Consider the following 16,717-nt stretch of genomic DNA (forward strand, 5'->3'; position numbering starts at 1 on the left):
CATAGTGTGACAGGGGTGTGTGTGTATGTGTGAGGAAAAGAGGCGGCGATGAAGCCCTGTCACCTGGGAGAGGACCACGGAGAGACATGATCATCAGAGTCTGATGATCATGCGGCTCAGCTGGGCATGGTGGAGGGAGGCGCAGGATTTTTGCTACCGGTTCTCCGAACCACCCACCGCCATCACTACAGGATCGGGCGATCCGGTCCGAACCGGGAGCATTTCACCCCTGCTTCAGGGGCATTTTGAAGATTAACACATTGAATTAAAACTTTCAGAAATTTAGAGCTCAATGAGTTTTTCCTCTACAGGAAACATTTGCTATTCTGGTACAATATTCAGTGCAGTTTGCAGTGCAGTATTTCTGTTTTTCTGTCATAATCTGTTAGAATCCATCCAGAGTAGTGGAGAAAAAAACACTATGTTGTTGCTTGTAAATGACAATTATAATCCTTTGTCTCTCTCTTTAGGGGTTTCATTCAGAATTTAACAGATAACAGATTAACAGAATTGGAAGGGACCTTATAGGTCATCTAGTCCAACCACCCACTAAAGCAGGAGACCCTACACCATTTCTGACAAATGGCAGTTCAATCTTTTCTTGAAAGTTTTAAGAACCGGGTATTGTTTGGGGGCTGGGATGAACACGAGGAGGCTGGCAGCGACGATGGCGGTGGCAGCGGTGTAGGCCTCAATGGCGGCCACCGGGACAGAGGCCGGAGCCTGGGGCAGCAGCGGAGGGCCTGGAGTGAGATGACGGGAGATTTTTTTGGCGGTGTGTTTCCACCTGTAATGCCTGGGTGACCGAGGGGTGTCTGGCCCACCTTGGAGGGCCGCCCCCCAGATGGACCCAGAGTCCTCTGTTGTGAGCTGGAGGAGGTGGAGTTGGAAACATTATTGACGATTATTGACCAACAATTAGACTATTAGACCATTAGAAGACCTCAGGGGAGGTTGGGGGGGCCAGAAGATGACTGTGGGGGCTTTTTACCCCTGGCGCTTTATTGCCTGTGCCCCCCTCCCCCCCTCCCCCTCTTCTGGCTCAGGCCTTATTATGGTCACTGTCACCCCTGCCTATTCCTGGCCTGCTGAACGGTATTTCCCTTTTTGTTTCATCGTGACCTCTCTAGATGGTGCTGCTGCGCGTTAGATGGACCCTTGTTTGTTGAGCCTGTGGTCTGGTGAATTCCATCTTTCTCCTTAAACTGCATATGAGAGCCACAACTTGGGATACAAATTCTGAGGGAGTCGGGTTATGACTGCCTTTTTGCTACCAGCTTTACCAAGACCTTGAACTATCTTTGTCGGCCAGTCATTGTGAGAGGGTGATTCGGTCAACTATTTCCAGATGCCGAAAGGCACTCCCACTGCTGTGAGAGGGCAGTGGAGTCCAGTTTACTTGTACCCAAGAATGGCATTTTCTCTCCTCTGGACTTTGAATCACCGAAGTGGTCCCCCTGACCATAGACTATTTGTCATCCCCAATGACCGGATGTATTCAGCGATCAAGCTCTGTGCACTGCAAGATTCCCCCCTCTCATGGGTTTGGCCCTCCACTCTATCAAGGGCCTACCTTGATTATCAGTTTTGGAACCCCAAGAGGTGGCATGCAGCGAAAGGGAGTTTGAGGAGTTTTTTATATAAATTTTTAATTAAATTTTTAAGGGGGTTGGGGGGGGTTGGATTGGAACTAGGGCTGTGGGTTTGGGGGATAACCCACTGAGGGTGGGACCAGGCCTGGCATGGGAGGCATAGGAGGCTTGGGACTCCGGGTTAAGGAGGAGGTTAGAGCTTGTAACGATGAGAGCCAGTACATCAGTACTGTGAGTGGGAGGGGCAGATATGGCGGAAGATGTGGTTGTGGGAGTGTGTGCCCGCTGTCTCCAAGTGGTGACGTGCTCTGGCCCCCAAGGCTCCTCTCGTCCCCCAGGTAGTTCAGACTCTCAGGGCCCGGACCTTCGGCTGATGTTATGCAATGCCAGATCCATAGTAAATAAAGCCCCCCTCATTTGTGATCTTGTTCAGGAGGGGGGAGCGGATCTGGCAGGTATTACGGAGACCTGGTTGGGCCAAGAGGGGGGGGTCCCCCTCGTTAAAATGTGCCCTCCTGGTTTCTGCACATTTCATCAACCGAGGTCACAGGGTAGGGGCGGGGTGGTGGTGGTGGTTGTTATAAAAGAAGGTCTTGGTCCGAGGGAGGCCACTGTTCCTCAGATTGCTGGATGTGAGTCCCTCCTGGTAATGTGGGGTCATGGGGTACAGGTGGGCTTGCTGATCATGTACCTGGCTCCCTGCCACGTGGCAGCGGCCCTGCCCGAACTGCTCAACGTTATAGCCGGGGTGGCGGTTGATACTCCGAAGCTTATGGTCATGGGGGATTTTAACCTGCCATCCATCGGTGAAGCCTCTGAGGCAGCATGGGAGTTCATGGCTTCCATGACGGCTATGGACCTGACACAGTTAGTGCATGGCCGTACTCACACGGGGGGAAACACTCTGGACTTGGTTTTTATCTCTGGTCAGTGGATGAATGATCTCGATATTGGGGATATAGTGACTGAACCCTTGTCATGGTCGGATCATTCTCTCCTTTGCTTTGACCTTCGAACCGCTACACCCTGCCCCAGGGAGGCAGAACCAATGAGGTGGTTCCGCCCCAGGTGCCTGATGGACCCGGATCGGTTCCAGACAGAGCTTGGGCCGTTTCCTGAGGCTCTGGCTCACGGCTCGACCGAAGACCTGGTGGCCGCCTGGGATAGGGCAGCTGTTGGAGCTTTGGATCGGGTCGTGCCTTTGAGGCCTCTGACTTGGCGCCGATCTCACCTGGCTCCTTGGTTTACCGAGGAGCTGAGGGAGATGAAGCGCCAAAAAAGACGCCTGTAGAGCGGTTGGAGGACCAGCCGGTCTGAATCTGACCGAACACTGGTAAGGTCTCATATTAAGACTTACCTAGTGGCGATAAAAGTGGCAAAATGTAACTATTTTTCCGCTCTTATTGCATCATCAGATAATCGCCCGGCTGCCCTGTTTAGGGTGACCCGCTCCCTGCTCCTTCGGGAAGACCCCTTGGAGGGTAGAGCCGAGGATTTTGTACAGTATCTGTATGATAAAATCGCTCAGATTCGGGAACACCTGGACTCCGACAGGGTAGATTCAGAGAGGGAGGATGGAGGCGGTCTTCAGAATATGATCTGGGAAGAGTTTGATTCTGTGACTTCCAAAGACGTGGACAGGATACTGAATAGACTGAATGCTGCCACATGTTTATTGGACCCGTGTCCCTCCTGGTTGGTGCTGGCCTCTCGGGAGGTTAAATGAGGCTGGCTCCAGGGGATTATAAATGCTTCTTTGAGTGAGGGTGTCTTTTCCGCCGCCTTGAAAGAGGCGGTTGTGAGACTTCTCCTCAAGAAGCCTTCCCTGCACCCAGCAGTGTTGGCTAATTACTGTCCAGTCTCCAACCTTCGCTTTGTTGCGAAGGTTGTTGAGAGTGTGGTAGCACGACAGCTCCCTCAGTACCTGGATAAATTGGCTTATCTAGATCCATTCCAGTCGGGCTTCAGGCCTGGGTACAGCACGGAAACAGCATTGGTCACATTGGTTGATGATCTCTGGAGGGCTCGGGACAGGGGTTGTTCCTCTGTGCTGGTCCTATTAGACCTCTCAGCGGCTTTTGATACCATCGACCATGGTATCATGCTGCACCGGCTGGAAGAGTTAGGGGTGGGGGGCACCGTGTTGCGGTGGTTCTCCTCCTTTCTCTCCGACTGGTCGCAGTCTGTGTTGGCAGGGGGGCAGAGGTTGACCCCGAGGCCCCTTGTATGTGGGGTGCCACAAGGGTCGGTCCTCTCACCCCTTCTGTTCAACATTTATGTGAAGCCACTGCGTGAGATCATCCATGGTTTCGGGATGAAGTACTACCAGTACGCTGATGACACTCAGCTGTACATCTCCACCCCGGACCACCCCAATGATGCCCTTGAAGTGATGTCCCGGTGCCTGGAGGCTGTACGGATCTGGATGGGGAGAAACAGACTCAGGCTCAACCCATCCAAGATCAAGTGGCTGTGGTTTCCGACATCCCGATATAGTCAGTCGGCGCCATCACTGACTATTGGGGGTGAGTCGTTGCCCCCAAGGAGAGGGTTCGCAACTTGGGTGTCCTCCTGGACTCACAGCTGTCTTTAGAAGAGCATTTGACTGGTGTGGCCGGGAGGGCATTTTATCAGGTTTGCCTGATTCACCAGTTGCGTCCCTTTCTGGATCGGGACTCGTTAAATACGGTCACTCATGTCCTCGTCACTTCCCACCTGGATTACTGCAATGCTCTCTACATGGGGCTCCTCTTGAGGAGCACCCGGAGGCTCCAGCTGGTCCAGAATGCGGCCGCACGGGTGGTTATGGGAGCGATGTGGCGCTCCCATGTGACCCCTCTCCTGCGCGAGCTGCACTGGCTCCCGGTGGTCTTCCGGGTGCGCTTCAAGGTTTTGGTTACCACCTTTAGAGTGCTCCATGGCCTAGGACTGGGGTATCTACGAGACCGCCTTCAGCCACCAGTGGCCTCTCACCGACCAGTATGCTCCCATAGAGAGGGGCTTCTTAGGGTGCCGTCGGTCAAACAGTGTCGACTGGCGGCCCCCAGGGGGAGAGCCTTCTCTGTGGGAGCACCTGCAATCTGGAACAAGGTCCCCCCTGAGATACGGAGGATCACAAATCTGTGCGCTTTCCACCGTGCCCTCAAAACATTCCTATTCCAGCAGGCCGGCCTGGCCTAACCTCTTTTTTAAACTCTTTTTAAAATTTGTCTCATAAATTTGGGGTGTTTTAAATTTTGTTTTCTGGGCCAAATTATTTAATTGTATTTTAATGGTTTTTTAACTTTTGTATTATATGTATTTTATCTTTTGGCTGTTCACCGCCCTGAGTCCTTCGGGAGTAGGGCGGTATACAAATTCAAATTTAAAAAAAAAAGTGATGAAGCTCCCATACCTTCCAAAGGCAAGCTGTTCCATTGGTTGATTGTTCTCAGTCAGAAAGTTCCTCCTCATTTCTAGGTTGAATCTCTCCTTGGTCAGTTTCCATCCATTATTCCTTGTCTGGCCTTCAGGTACTTTGGAAAACAGCTTGATCACCTCCTCTCTGTGGCAGCCCCTCAGTATTGGAAGACCGCTATCATGTCTCCCCTGGTCCTTCCCTTCACTAGACTAGCCATGCCCAGTTCCTGAAACCGTTCTTCGTGTTTTAGCCTCTAGTCCCTTAATCATCCTGGTTGCTCTCCTCTGCACTTTTTCTAGAGTCTCAACATCTTTTTTATAATGTGGTGACCAAAACTGCAGTACTTTAGGTGTGGTCTTACTAGGGCTTTATAGAATGGTATTAGTACCTCACTTGATCTTGATTGTATCCCTCTGTTAATGCAATTTAGGATTGCATTGGTTTTTTTAGCTGCCACTGCACACTGCCAGCTCATATTTAGCTGGTTGTCCACTAAGACTTCAAGATCCCTCTCACAGTCACTGCTATTAAGCCTGGTTTCCCCCAGTTTATATGTGTGTTTTTGGTTTTTCTTACCTAAGTATAGGACTTTACTTTTCTCTACCTTGAATTTCATTTTGTTACATAGGGCCCAGTGTTCAAGTCTGTCAAGATCCATCTTCTAGGGTGTTAGCTATTCCTGCCAGCTTAGTATCATCTGCAGATTTGGTGAGTTCCCCTTCTATTCCTCATCTAAATCGTTTATGAAGATATTGAAGAGTACTGGGCCTAAGACAGAACCTTGTGGCACCCCACTACTTCTCTCTATGTAGACTTAGACCCATTAAGGACTACTCATTGAGTACAGTTTGTCAGCCAGTTGCGAATCCACCTAGTGATGAAGCTATCTATCCCACTTTTTTCTAGTTTATGAAGAAGTAGGTTGTGGTCTACTTTGTCAAATGCCTTGCTGAAGTCTAAGTATATTATGTCTACAGTATTTCGCTGGTCTACTAATTTAGTCACTATGTTGAAGAATGAAATAAGATTGGTTTGGCATTATCTGTTTTTAACAAACCCATGCTGACTGCTAGTTATTACTTTCTTGTTTCTAGGTATTGGCAGATCTGTTTTTTTGTTATCTTTTCCAGTATCTTCCTGGGTATTGATGTTAGGCTGATTGGTCTGTAGTTTCCTGGGTCTGTTTTTTTTTTCCTTTTTTGAAGATGGGAACCACATCAGCTCTTTTCCAGTTCTCTGGTAGTTCCCCGGTGTTCTAGGATTTTTGAAAGATGTGGTACAATGGTTCTGAGATGATATCTGCCAGCTCCTTTAGAACTCTGGGATGTGATCCATCAGGTCCTGGTGATTTGTATTCATCAAGATCAGACAGGTGTTCTCTTACTAATTTTTGGCTTATTTTAACTTTTATTTCCAGTCTGTTTTTTACAGTTATGTTTCTGGTAGGTTGGGCTATAGGTTTTTTTTTGTTTGTTTGTTTGTGGTTTTTGCGTGAAGACCAATGCAAAGAATGAGTTAAGCAGCTCTGCTTTCTCTCTGTTGCTTGTTACTTCCTTGCTGTCTTATCTCTTTAGTGGACCGACTGTTTCCTTGATTTTTTTTTTATTTATATGTTGGAAAAAACTTTTTTTGTTATCTTTGACTTATTGTTGCAAATCTTTGTTCATTCTGAGCCTTTGCTTTCCTGACTTCGTCTTTGCAGTTTCTGGCTGTATTCTGATATCCTGCCTTAATTATGTGTCCCTGTTTCCATTTTTTGTACTTGTCCTTTTTGTCTTTCAATTTGTCAGAGAGATCTTTGTGCAGCCATGATGGTTTCTTCTTGGATTTGTTTTTCTTTCTCAGTGGTATTGCGCTGGTCTTTGAAAATGTATCTCCATGTTTCTGAAAGTTTTGCTCTCCCTCTTTTTAAAATAAGGTATTTAACAAAGTTAATGAAAGTAACAGTGGGAATTTTGGCTTGGGAAGGAAAGAGACACATAGATGCTTACTATTGGTGGCGCAGAGGTTAGAACGCAGTACTGCAGGCTACTTCTGCTGACTGCAAGTTGCCTGCAATTTGGCAGTTTGAATCTCACCAGGCTCAAGGTTGACTCAGCCTTCCATCCTTCCAAGGTCGGTAAAATGAGGACCCAGATTGTTGGTGGCAATATGCTGACGATGTAAACCACTTAGAGAGGGCTGTAAAGCACTGTGAAGTGGTATATGAGTCTGGGTGCTATTGCTATTGTCACATAAAACAAGACAGGGACACGTCAGATCCAAGAAAGTATTGGCTGTGTTTGCATGTCACATTAAGCTACAAGCTAGCAAGTGCTATGTTTTAGACTAGTATGTTGTACAAATTCAATAAACATGATTGATTTATGTTCAGTATGTCAAAGCATCCTTAAAAGCAGGTCAATTAAATATATTGAGTTTAACCATGTGAAAGTATGTAATATAAGCACAACCACTTGTTTTCAACAGAAAGGATTTTAGAAGCCTGTACAAAGCTAATCCATCATACAGTTACTGCAGAATGAAATAATTGTACCTGATTCATATACAATGGAAATAAAATGACTGAAGAAAGGAAACCAGAATGCAGCAGCATGCTAAGAAAACACAAACAGTAAAAATATGATAGCAAGATTACCCCTGAAGACAATATGCATAGATATTATGCTCACTGGATTAGTGATGGTAATTTGGCAGAATTCCATTTTCTGCAGAACTACAGGTAAAAAATTGATAAAACTTTACAAGATGCTGACATGGGAACGATTGTAAAATGTGAGTCAACAAGACAGTCTTTTGCTGTGATATAGCAGTCAACCCAAAATACTAACCCTAACACGAAATAGAACCAATTGTGTGAACCTGATGCTGAAAAGCTTTTTGTTTGTACTTAGCTTCAAAATCAAGCAGTGAGAAAGACAGTAGTAAATATATCCAAAATAAATATGGCATTCAAGAAAAGAAAGACAAGATCTAATCTGGTTTAGCTGTTATAAATGCTTCTCATACAATAGCCAGTGATAACAAATAGGTAGAGTAAAAGTCAATCTTTCCATGGGTTTATTCACGCTTTTTAAAAAGCATACTTATACTGGGCATATTTATATATAAAGTGAAAACAGCTGTGTAGATTTTTGATCCAGACTTTACTTGTAATTGTCTTTTTTCTTCTAAAAGGGGAGACAGGGGAAATGTGTCATGTAGTTTGGCTGAAAGATCACCATATATCAGCAGTCTTCAAAAACTTACTATATATTACTTCAACCTCTCATTTGTAATCCAATGATACAGCTGGCACTCCTCTCCACTCATTTCCAGTGTGATTGAAACTCCTGTTCAAAACTTCCCAGGAACTTTTCAGTTTTCAATCTTAAGGCTGTTTCTCCTAGTTTCATTCTTATAATTGCTGACAGGTATTTTGATAAATAGAGTCAAAGGTTGTTCAAAAAGCTGGCTTGTCCCAGATCCATGATGGCCTATTTGATTTTTTTTTTTGATTTTTTTTAAATTTGATTTATATGCCGCCCTTCTCCGAAGACTCAGGGCGGCTTACAATGTGCTCAGCAATAGCCTTCATCCTTTTGTATATATTTCCATAACTGCCCATCTCAACAAGTGACTCTTACTGGTCATCAATGACATGTCCTCTCTGCAAATTCTTCAACCTAAGGCCAAGAGGAAACAAGCATTTTCCATTCAAAAACTGTAGGCAAGCATTCTGATTCACATGGCTGTGGACATAAGGATTCTGAACCTGCAGGGTACCAGCTGATTCACCACATGTTCACATCCTCGCATCCAGCCATAATGCTCTGTGTCTTTGAGGGTATTTCCCTTTGGCTGCAAAATTGAACAGAGCATCATCCTTCTAATTTATTGAGGATCCAATTGGGATATGAACCTTATGTGAGATTGATTTTCCCTACTGATAACCTCTATCCTCTAACTCACAATAGTGATTTCTTTACATTTGCTGGATAATATTACTTCCACATCCACTGTAATGAGGGCAACTGCAGATGTAAAATCAGGAATTGCCCTAGTAGTGAAGGATCTGCACTCTCCCATTCTGCTCACTGTTCCAGCAATGGTAGGAATTGCTGGTCCCCACCACCATCCCTCTTGGGAAGGGACCATTTTTATGGGCTTTGTTCAAGAGAATACAAGAGGACCAATCAGACCTCTAATTAGACACACCAACTCCGCATAGGATATAATGCAGTGCTAGCTGATGTCAAACTCAACTAATGATCCTTCCTGAAATTCTTTTATTAGAAACCTGATGACCAAGCATGCTCATAGCCTTATGAACCTTGCATGCAGTCCATTGTCCTTCTCCATCTCTGCACTCTGCTGCTTTTAATAGCAACACTCAAGGAAGGACTACTGGCAATGTGAGAAGTGTTGAATCTCATCCAAACTGTTTAGATGATTGGCAGAGAATTACTAAGACAGCAGAAATGGTGCTGTGCTGCTGATAAAATTATGATGTATACACAGCCCTACCCCATCTTACCAGTCCCTTATCAGCTTCCTCCATGCTCACTAGGAGCAAGGTGTTTATTTCTGTAAATTTCCTTTATCTTGCTTTTATACATATTGCAACAAGCTGTAATATGCTTTGGTTTGCACTTACTGACTTGTATAAATCGAGCCAGCATAAAACAAGATTTATCTAAGCTCAGCCAATTAAGGTTCATTTAGAATGGTTGAGCAAAGCAATATCTGCAAGCCTATCCTTTTGATGAAGCTTTGAATACATGGCAGTAGAGCATGTGAAAAAAGACAAAAAGGAAGTACATTGGGATTCTTACATTTTCCCCCCTCATGTATATATGCCTACTCCTACTTTCTACATACACAATTTCTGAATGAGTGATTGCTTAGTTGAATGAATACACGTTAGCCCCATGGTTATATAGTCACTGTTCAAAATCGAAGTAATGAAATGGCAGTAACGACATTTAGATCGAGGATGTACACTATTGCCGTTTTAACTGCTCTTCATTGCGGCAAAATAAAGGTTGTTTTTCCTGGGGGGGTATATTAAAAGAATCTAGCAAGTATCACACATGGGAGCGAACTATTTCAGATTTACGCGGAGGAATAACCGTTTATTTAACTAGAAGGAAGCATTATATAGACCTCCCCTCTCTCCCCCCCCCCCAATAATCTGAGAAAGAGGAAGCCACATAACATGCGCACGCGCAAGCCACGCAGAAGTGGGGGCGAGCTAGGTTTGGGGGCCGGGTGTGCGAAGTGGTCCTCCTTGAAGACCTCGTTGCCACGGCAACCCTTGCTGCCGGAAGAATTCCTCAAGGATTCCGCCCATCTCTTCCAGTATCTCTGTAGTTCGGGCTCCCAGGAGCCGTTCCTTTCCTGCCGAAGATGGCGGACGACGGGATAACGGACGGGAAACGGCAGGACGAGCCGGAGGAAGCAGGAGCAACAGGCGGGCCGAGCGGCGTTGGGCGGCAGAAAGGACCCCGTTCAAGCGGACGGCCTCCCACCGTTCGGGATCTGCAGGTAGAGGACTGAGGAGAGAGAGCTTAAAGTCGGGAGCCTGTAAGCAGAGGCTTGGCAGTGTCGCCTCTCCCCTCCCCTTTCCCGTGACACTCGCTCCGCTTCAGAAAGTGAATGGCGATGTCCTGATCAAGGGAAAGTGGAAAGAATAAATTGAGAGCTGCCGCCTTTGGTTTTATTTAATGGATCTAAGGACCATTGTTTCTTCCAATAGATCAGATCAATGGCATGTTTTCTTTTCCTATGTTGTTGTTTTTTGCCCGAAGATTGTTCTTTGAAAGAGTTGAGAAAGATTCATATGATCAGCAATAGTAATAGCACTAACCTATTCCACATATACATTGGACATGCTTTATTTCTTCCACATACTTAAAATCTTCCCTATAGATCTTGCAGAAGGGAGATGTCTCAAAATATTAGAGAAATGTATGTATGTGTTTTAATACTGGTGAAATTGAATTCCATAATTTTAAATCATAGTATCAATAATATTGCTTAACGCATTGTAAGCCGCCCTGAGTCTCCGGAGAAGGGCGGCATATAAATCAAATTTTTAAAAAAATTATTAATATGAATAGATAGATAGATATGGATATAGATATAGATACACACACACACACAAATACTTTCATATGAATATGAATATCAGTTTTTTCTTCCTATGTGACTGTAGCATAAAGCCTATGTTGAGTTTAAGATAATCGTAGCTATAATAACAAGTTTCACTCACTAGTCTAGACATTGAAACTTTGACAGGTGGAAAGTATATCCCTCCCCCCCAACCCCCCATTTTTCTAATCAATTCCTAGCAGCTCGAACTAGCATTGTCAATGTTGAAGAACCAGAGACCTTGTAGTTCAACAAAGTTCAGGAAAGTCAACAGCCACCTACTGTGAGCTTGTTCTGTTCACTGCCTTTAATCTTACTTTGCCAATTTAGACTAATAGTAAAATAATATGTAATAACATCTGTATTAAGAAGTATTCACTTGGCAAATACTTCATTCATGAGATTTGAATGAAAAAATAACTGTCAGTGCTTGACTACTTATCTATGCTGTTCCTTGCTACCCAGCCCTACATTGAAAATAGCTCATATTACTTCATTTCTTGGGTCAATAGACACTGATTAATTTATATATTCTGTGTAGCTGGCATTGGCTGGATTATATGAAGATGAAATTAAAAGACAACCACCTCATTCAGGCAAACCAACAACTAGAGTTGCCAGTCACCCCCGATTACCAGTGCAAAGGTACAAAAAAATCTTCATTGTAGCTATTGGAAGATAGAATAGTTTGAAATTATTGTTATAGTTCCTATAAACATACATGTAAGAAATATTAATATTGAGTAAGCATTTTAATGAATCCTATTTCTTGATTCTGAAATATATTTAATATTGTGAGTATAAATTGTGCTTATTTATATGAGAGTAAATTCTATTAAAACATGGGACAACTTATTTTTAAGCGAATTTTAATTGTATTTCATTTAGGAAATCATTTGACTGCCATAGAGCTTTACTTTAACTCTGCTAAAATTAATGAACTACTATGATTATACTATCAATTTGCTATAGACTGATATAGTATTTAGTCATATATTTAAACTCTATATCTCAAATTAGTTTAATTTAAAACTAATTTCCTAACTAATTTAGTTAGGAAAGTGCAAGGGTTGGGTTTTTGTTTTGTTTTTTTATAATACAATGGAATAAGAGATTGATGGTACATTAAACAAATAACATTATGAATGAATTTTCTTGTTTCTTCTAGAAATTTGAGAAAACCAGAAAGAAGTATGAGTGATGACATGGATAACCAAAGGTACTATAAAATAAAACCTTTGATATATTATATTTATTTTATTTTCATTTATTTATATCCCACCTTTATTTTTATAAAGAACTCAAGGTATCTAATACGCCTTCCTTCAGTGATGTTCCTCTTGTCTGGAATATCTTAAAGTCCTTACAGGTGGTCTGTGAGCATAAGTAGCATAGTAGTTAAAATGCAGTACTGCAGGCTAAATCGCTGCTTACTTCAGGAGTTTGATTCTGAGCAGCTCATGAATGACTCAGCCTTCCATCCTTTCAAGGTTGGAAGGTAAATTGAGCATCCAGATTGTTGGGGGCAATATGCTGACTCTCAGAGATTGCTATAAAACACTGTGAAGCGGTATATAAGTCTAAGTGCTATTGCTATAGCAATTTTGTCTTTTCCCAGGATTGTGCAACTGTGCTCTACGACTGCCATATGATCCCTGAAAAAGTTGTGTTTGGTTTAAAGAGTTGCAGATGCTACGTGTGCATCCCAGCCAACTTCGAAGCATTTTTTTTTGCCTAGAATCAAAAGCATTACATAGCTCTACAGCTTTCTTTGCTAGGGAGAAATAAGATAGAATAAATTATCGAGTCCTCATTGTTTCATTGTATATCTTTGATATAAAATTTACATCTCAGCCTCACCATTTTGCCAGTGGGTTCTTTTTCCAGTTAAAATCATGTATATGGAATATAGTCACAGACCTGAACTTCAAAAAAAAAATCTATTCAACTTTAGTCTATCGTCTATGTCTTGAAGCTTTGGGAGCCTACCAGGAACTGCTGTAGAATGAGACAGAAACTGCTTTGGGAAAGAAACTTCTTTTTGACGACCTTGTAGTTATTATATTATGGAGAATGAGAGAACAAGGAGCTCATAGAAATTCTAGTACAGTCTTTTCAGGATTTTGAAAAATCCCTTGCTTTTAAGTATTTTTTTTTTAAATTTGATTTATATGCCGCCCTTCTCTGGAGACTCAGGGCGGCTTACAATGCGTTAAGCAATAGCCTTCATACTTTTGTATATTTATACAAAGTCAGTTTATTGCCCCCACAAACTGGGTCCTCATTTTACCTACCTTAGAAAGGAAATTTTAACTGCTTTTATGTGGGAATCCACATAAAATCCAGTTCTGTTGGAAAGCTGAGTTTCTATTTAAAAGTTTTGACTATAACCATTGTTGTTGTTGTTTTTAAATAAAAAAGATTTTATTCAGGTGATACAGAATACAGAATTGTTGAGTCATCTGACAATATATCCTCCAGTAAAATAGTCGATGAACTTTTCAAAGAAGCAAGAGAACATGGGGCAGTTCCTTTGGATGAAGTATCAAGAGCTTCAGGAGACTGCCATAAAGCTAAAGTGTGTATATACATTTTTCTAGAACATTTATTTTAATGCAAAAATGTTCATGTTGAGATTTGATTCATCTTAAAATCATGCTTAAATTTTACTTAAAAAGTTAGGAATTTAGGTAAATATTTCTAGAGGACAAGAATAGTGGTAAAGTTACTGAAAAAATATCTCTGCTTTTAATATTTCTGCCAGACTTCAATAGGAATAAATAACTGCAAATGCTACAAATTTATTTATATATAAATGAAATTAAAAGTGTAGCAGTTAACTTATATCTTTGCTTTATATAAAACAGCTATTAGCATTCCTAAATGTCTAGTGACATTTCATAGATATGTTTACTAATATAGTATATCTAAATAATTGTTTGCATGTTTTCCTTTGTTTAACCATTATGCAATTCATACTGTATATTAGTTTAACTGTAGAATATAAGGCAAAGTTTGATCTCTTAACCATTCAGCAAACATCAGCACTTTTTCTGAGATTACTCTCCTAACTGCTAAACATTTTTGTTTTATAGAATCAAAGGATTGGGAAGTACTAATTCAACTGTCTGACTTCACACCATCCCAGACAAATCATGGTCAGAACTTTGTTTGAAAGATCCATGACTTAAAGCATGCTGTACCACTACCTAGTAGTTCTTACAGTCAGGAAATTTCTCCTTATTTTGTATTTGGATCTTTCTCTATAAAGCTTCCATCCGTTGATTCTTATCCTATATTCAGACACTAGGGAGAATAAATCCATGCTCTCTTCTGATGACAGCTCTTTCAAGTATAGAAAGTTGCTGTCATGTCATTTGTTAGCCTTCTCTTTTGTTGGCAAACAAGCCTAGTTCTTTTAAATGGTCTTCGGAGGATTTAGCCTCACCATCTTTGTTACTTGTCTCTGCATTCCTTGCATTTTTTTTTCAGTTTTCTGAAAAACTGGCATTTGGCAGCCAAACTGGACACAGTACAAATAATCCTCAACTCATGACCATTTGTTTAACAATGGTTCGGAATTATGACAGCCTCAGAAAGATGCTTTATTGCCCATAAAGCACTTCTGGCCATTGCAAAACATTGCACCATCATCCCCTGATTGCATGCTTGCAATCTGGGTGTTTAAATTTATGACTAGCTCCCAAATGCCCCCAATAATGTGATTGCCATTTTCAATTTTCTTGGCTGGCTTCCCCAGAAAGTCAATGTAGAAGCCAGCAGTGGAGGTTGCAAGCTGCTGAGAGGAACAGTTCTTTTCCATGCCCAAAGGAGAGCTGAACTTGGCAGGCAGCTCTTTCACTTTGTCCATTTAACAACCTGAGAATAACCCAATAATTGCAACTGGGAGTGCTGGTCTTTTGGTCTTTGGACAAAGCAGTAACATGGGCATCTCACTGAACTACCACTTTGTTCAATGACCAAGATGCTGGTCTCAGTTGTAGTTGTAGGTTGAGGACTACTGGTGTGCTAAATGCAGTCTAACCAGTGCAGCATTTTAAATTATTCATTCTTATCTAGTAGTTTCTAGAAGCAGATTGACAATTAGAGTCTTAGTTTATCAGTGAAACCACCACTTATTTGTAATGTGTGCAAACTATGTTTTCAGATGTTGTTTTAATTACAAACTGTTTGATATGATGTATGGATCTGGTTTACATTTATTGCATGAATTTCACATAATCTCATTTCTTTGGGGAAAGTATGGCATTGTTCTGTCCCTAATTATAAGCTATCAAATGCAATAGTCACTGGCCACAAAATATAGTCCTGGATATGTTTATCATTTAATAATGATAAGATGAATTCAGTGGATTTTGATTTTTTTCTATTTTTGTTTGTAGCAACAAAAGAAAAGTGTTTCTAATTTACAGATTATTTGACTAAATGGACTATTTTAATTATTTTATTAGTCATTTTCTGGTGGTGGATACAGATTGGGAGACTCTGCTCGGAAGAATTCTGAATATATACATGGAGAAAATCAGTACGGGCAAGATGTAAGTAAATAAAATTCTCTATTAAAAAGAGAATCAATATGATTCTTCCAAAGTAGATTTCACTTTAAGTTCCACATACATACCAAAATATAAACTCTGTGGTTACTAAATACGTTTCTAATTTGGTTAAATGTTTTTGTGCTTCTGTATTCTGTATTAGAGAGGGGAAGACTTAAACATGAATATGTGATACTCATAAAAAGAAAGCACAGAAAAATATATTCTTCTAAATAAGTGTACATTAATGTTGTGTGTTACCTGACTAGATGTTTTGAGTTAGAATCTTGGTTCTAGGTTGATACTTAAGATGTTCATTCTTCCCATCTCTCTCTGCCTGATCGAGAAGATCAGAAGATCAAGTAGAAAGGCCTTTTCCTTTGTTTGCCGTGGGAGAGGTAGACCCTTTTCTGGATGCCTTTGGCTGAATTGAGAATATAGTTTTATTCTGAATGAATATTGTTTTGCTAGGAAAGTGGTGTTTTAATACTGATAATATTTTATTTTATATTCCATAAAATAAAACGTATTATGAACACTCATTATCTTGAATTTAGATAAATTTGGTAGGTAACCTTTTAATATATTGAATAGCTTATTTATACTTTACTCTTTGATTTCTTACAACAAAGGAACAAATACTTTATGGCCTACAACAGGGGTGTCAAGCTCACAATGACACATTGTTGTCACGTGACACATTGCAACTTTTCCCCCATCGCTAAACCAGGGGTGAGCGTCACAGGCATATGATGCATCTGGCCTGTGGCCTCCGAGTTTGACACCCCTGGTCTACACTTACATTTAGTATGTCTGAAGAATGGGTATGGCAATATAGAGGCCTGCTGTGCTGTATTAGCAAGTTCTCTTCAGCACTAATTAATGGTCCCTATGTACAACATGAATTCATATGTGATTGTTATAATGCACTAAGGTTGGATTCAGTCTCCCACCTGTCCAGGAAGACCTAGTTATGTTATATGCCAGGAGTATCAGGAGGCAGTGGCATGATTCATCGTAGAGGGCAGTGAGTCCCC

At 41.8% G+C, this 16,717-nt stretch overlaps 1 protein-coding gene and 1 pseudogene across 1 annotated transcript in view; both read left to right on the forward strand.

Annotated features, from left to right (window-relative positions):
• The window catches only part of UBXN2B (UBX domain protein 2B), a 149,326-nt gene that overhangs the window by 122,636 nt on the left and 9,973 nt on the right, over positions 1 to 16,717 (forward strand). Inside the window, exons 2-6 of the mRNA XM_034429824.3 lie at positions 10,334 to 10,518; positions 11,666 to 11,769; positions 12,293 to 12,343; positions 13,546 to 13,702; positions 15,597 to 15,683. Of these exons, the coding sequence (XP_034285715.1) occupies positions 10,381 to 10,518; positions 11,666 to 11,769; positions 12,293 to 12,343; positions 13,546 to 13,702; positions 15,597 to 15,683 (537 nt within the window). The 5' untranslated portion in view covers positions 10,334 to 10,380. The remainder of the gene's footprint in view (positions 1 to 10,333; positions 10,519 to 11,665; positions 11,770 to 12,292; positions 12,344 to 13,545; positions 13,703 to 15,596; positions 15,684 to 16,717) is intronic.
• Positions 1,966 to 6,880, forward strand: LOC148114923 (uncharacterized; annotated as a pseudogene).

The sequence above is a fragment of the Pantherophis guttatus genome, chromosome 3, assembly GCF_059756535.1.
Source record: "Pantherophis guttatus breed Tessera chromosome 3, ASM5975653v1, whole genome shotgun sequence".
Classification (NCBI taxonomy): domain Eukaryota; kingdom Metazoa; phylum Chordata; class Lepidosauria; order Squamata; family Colubridae; genus Pantherophis; species Pantherophis guttatus.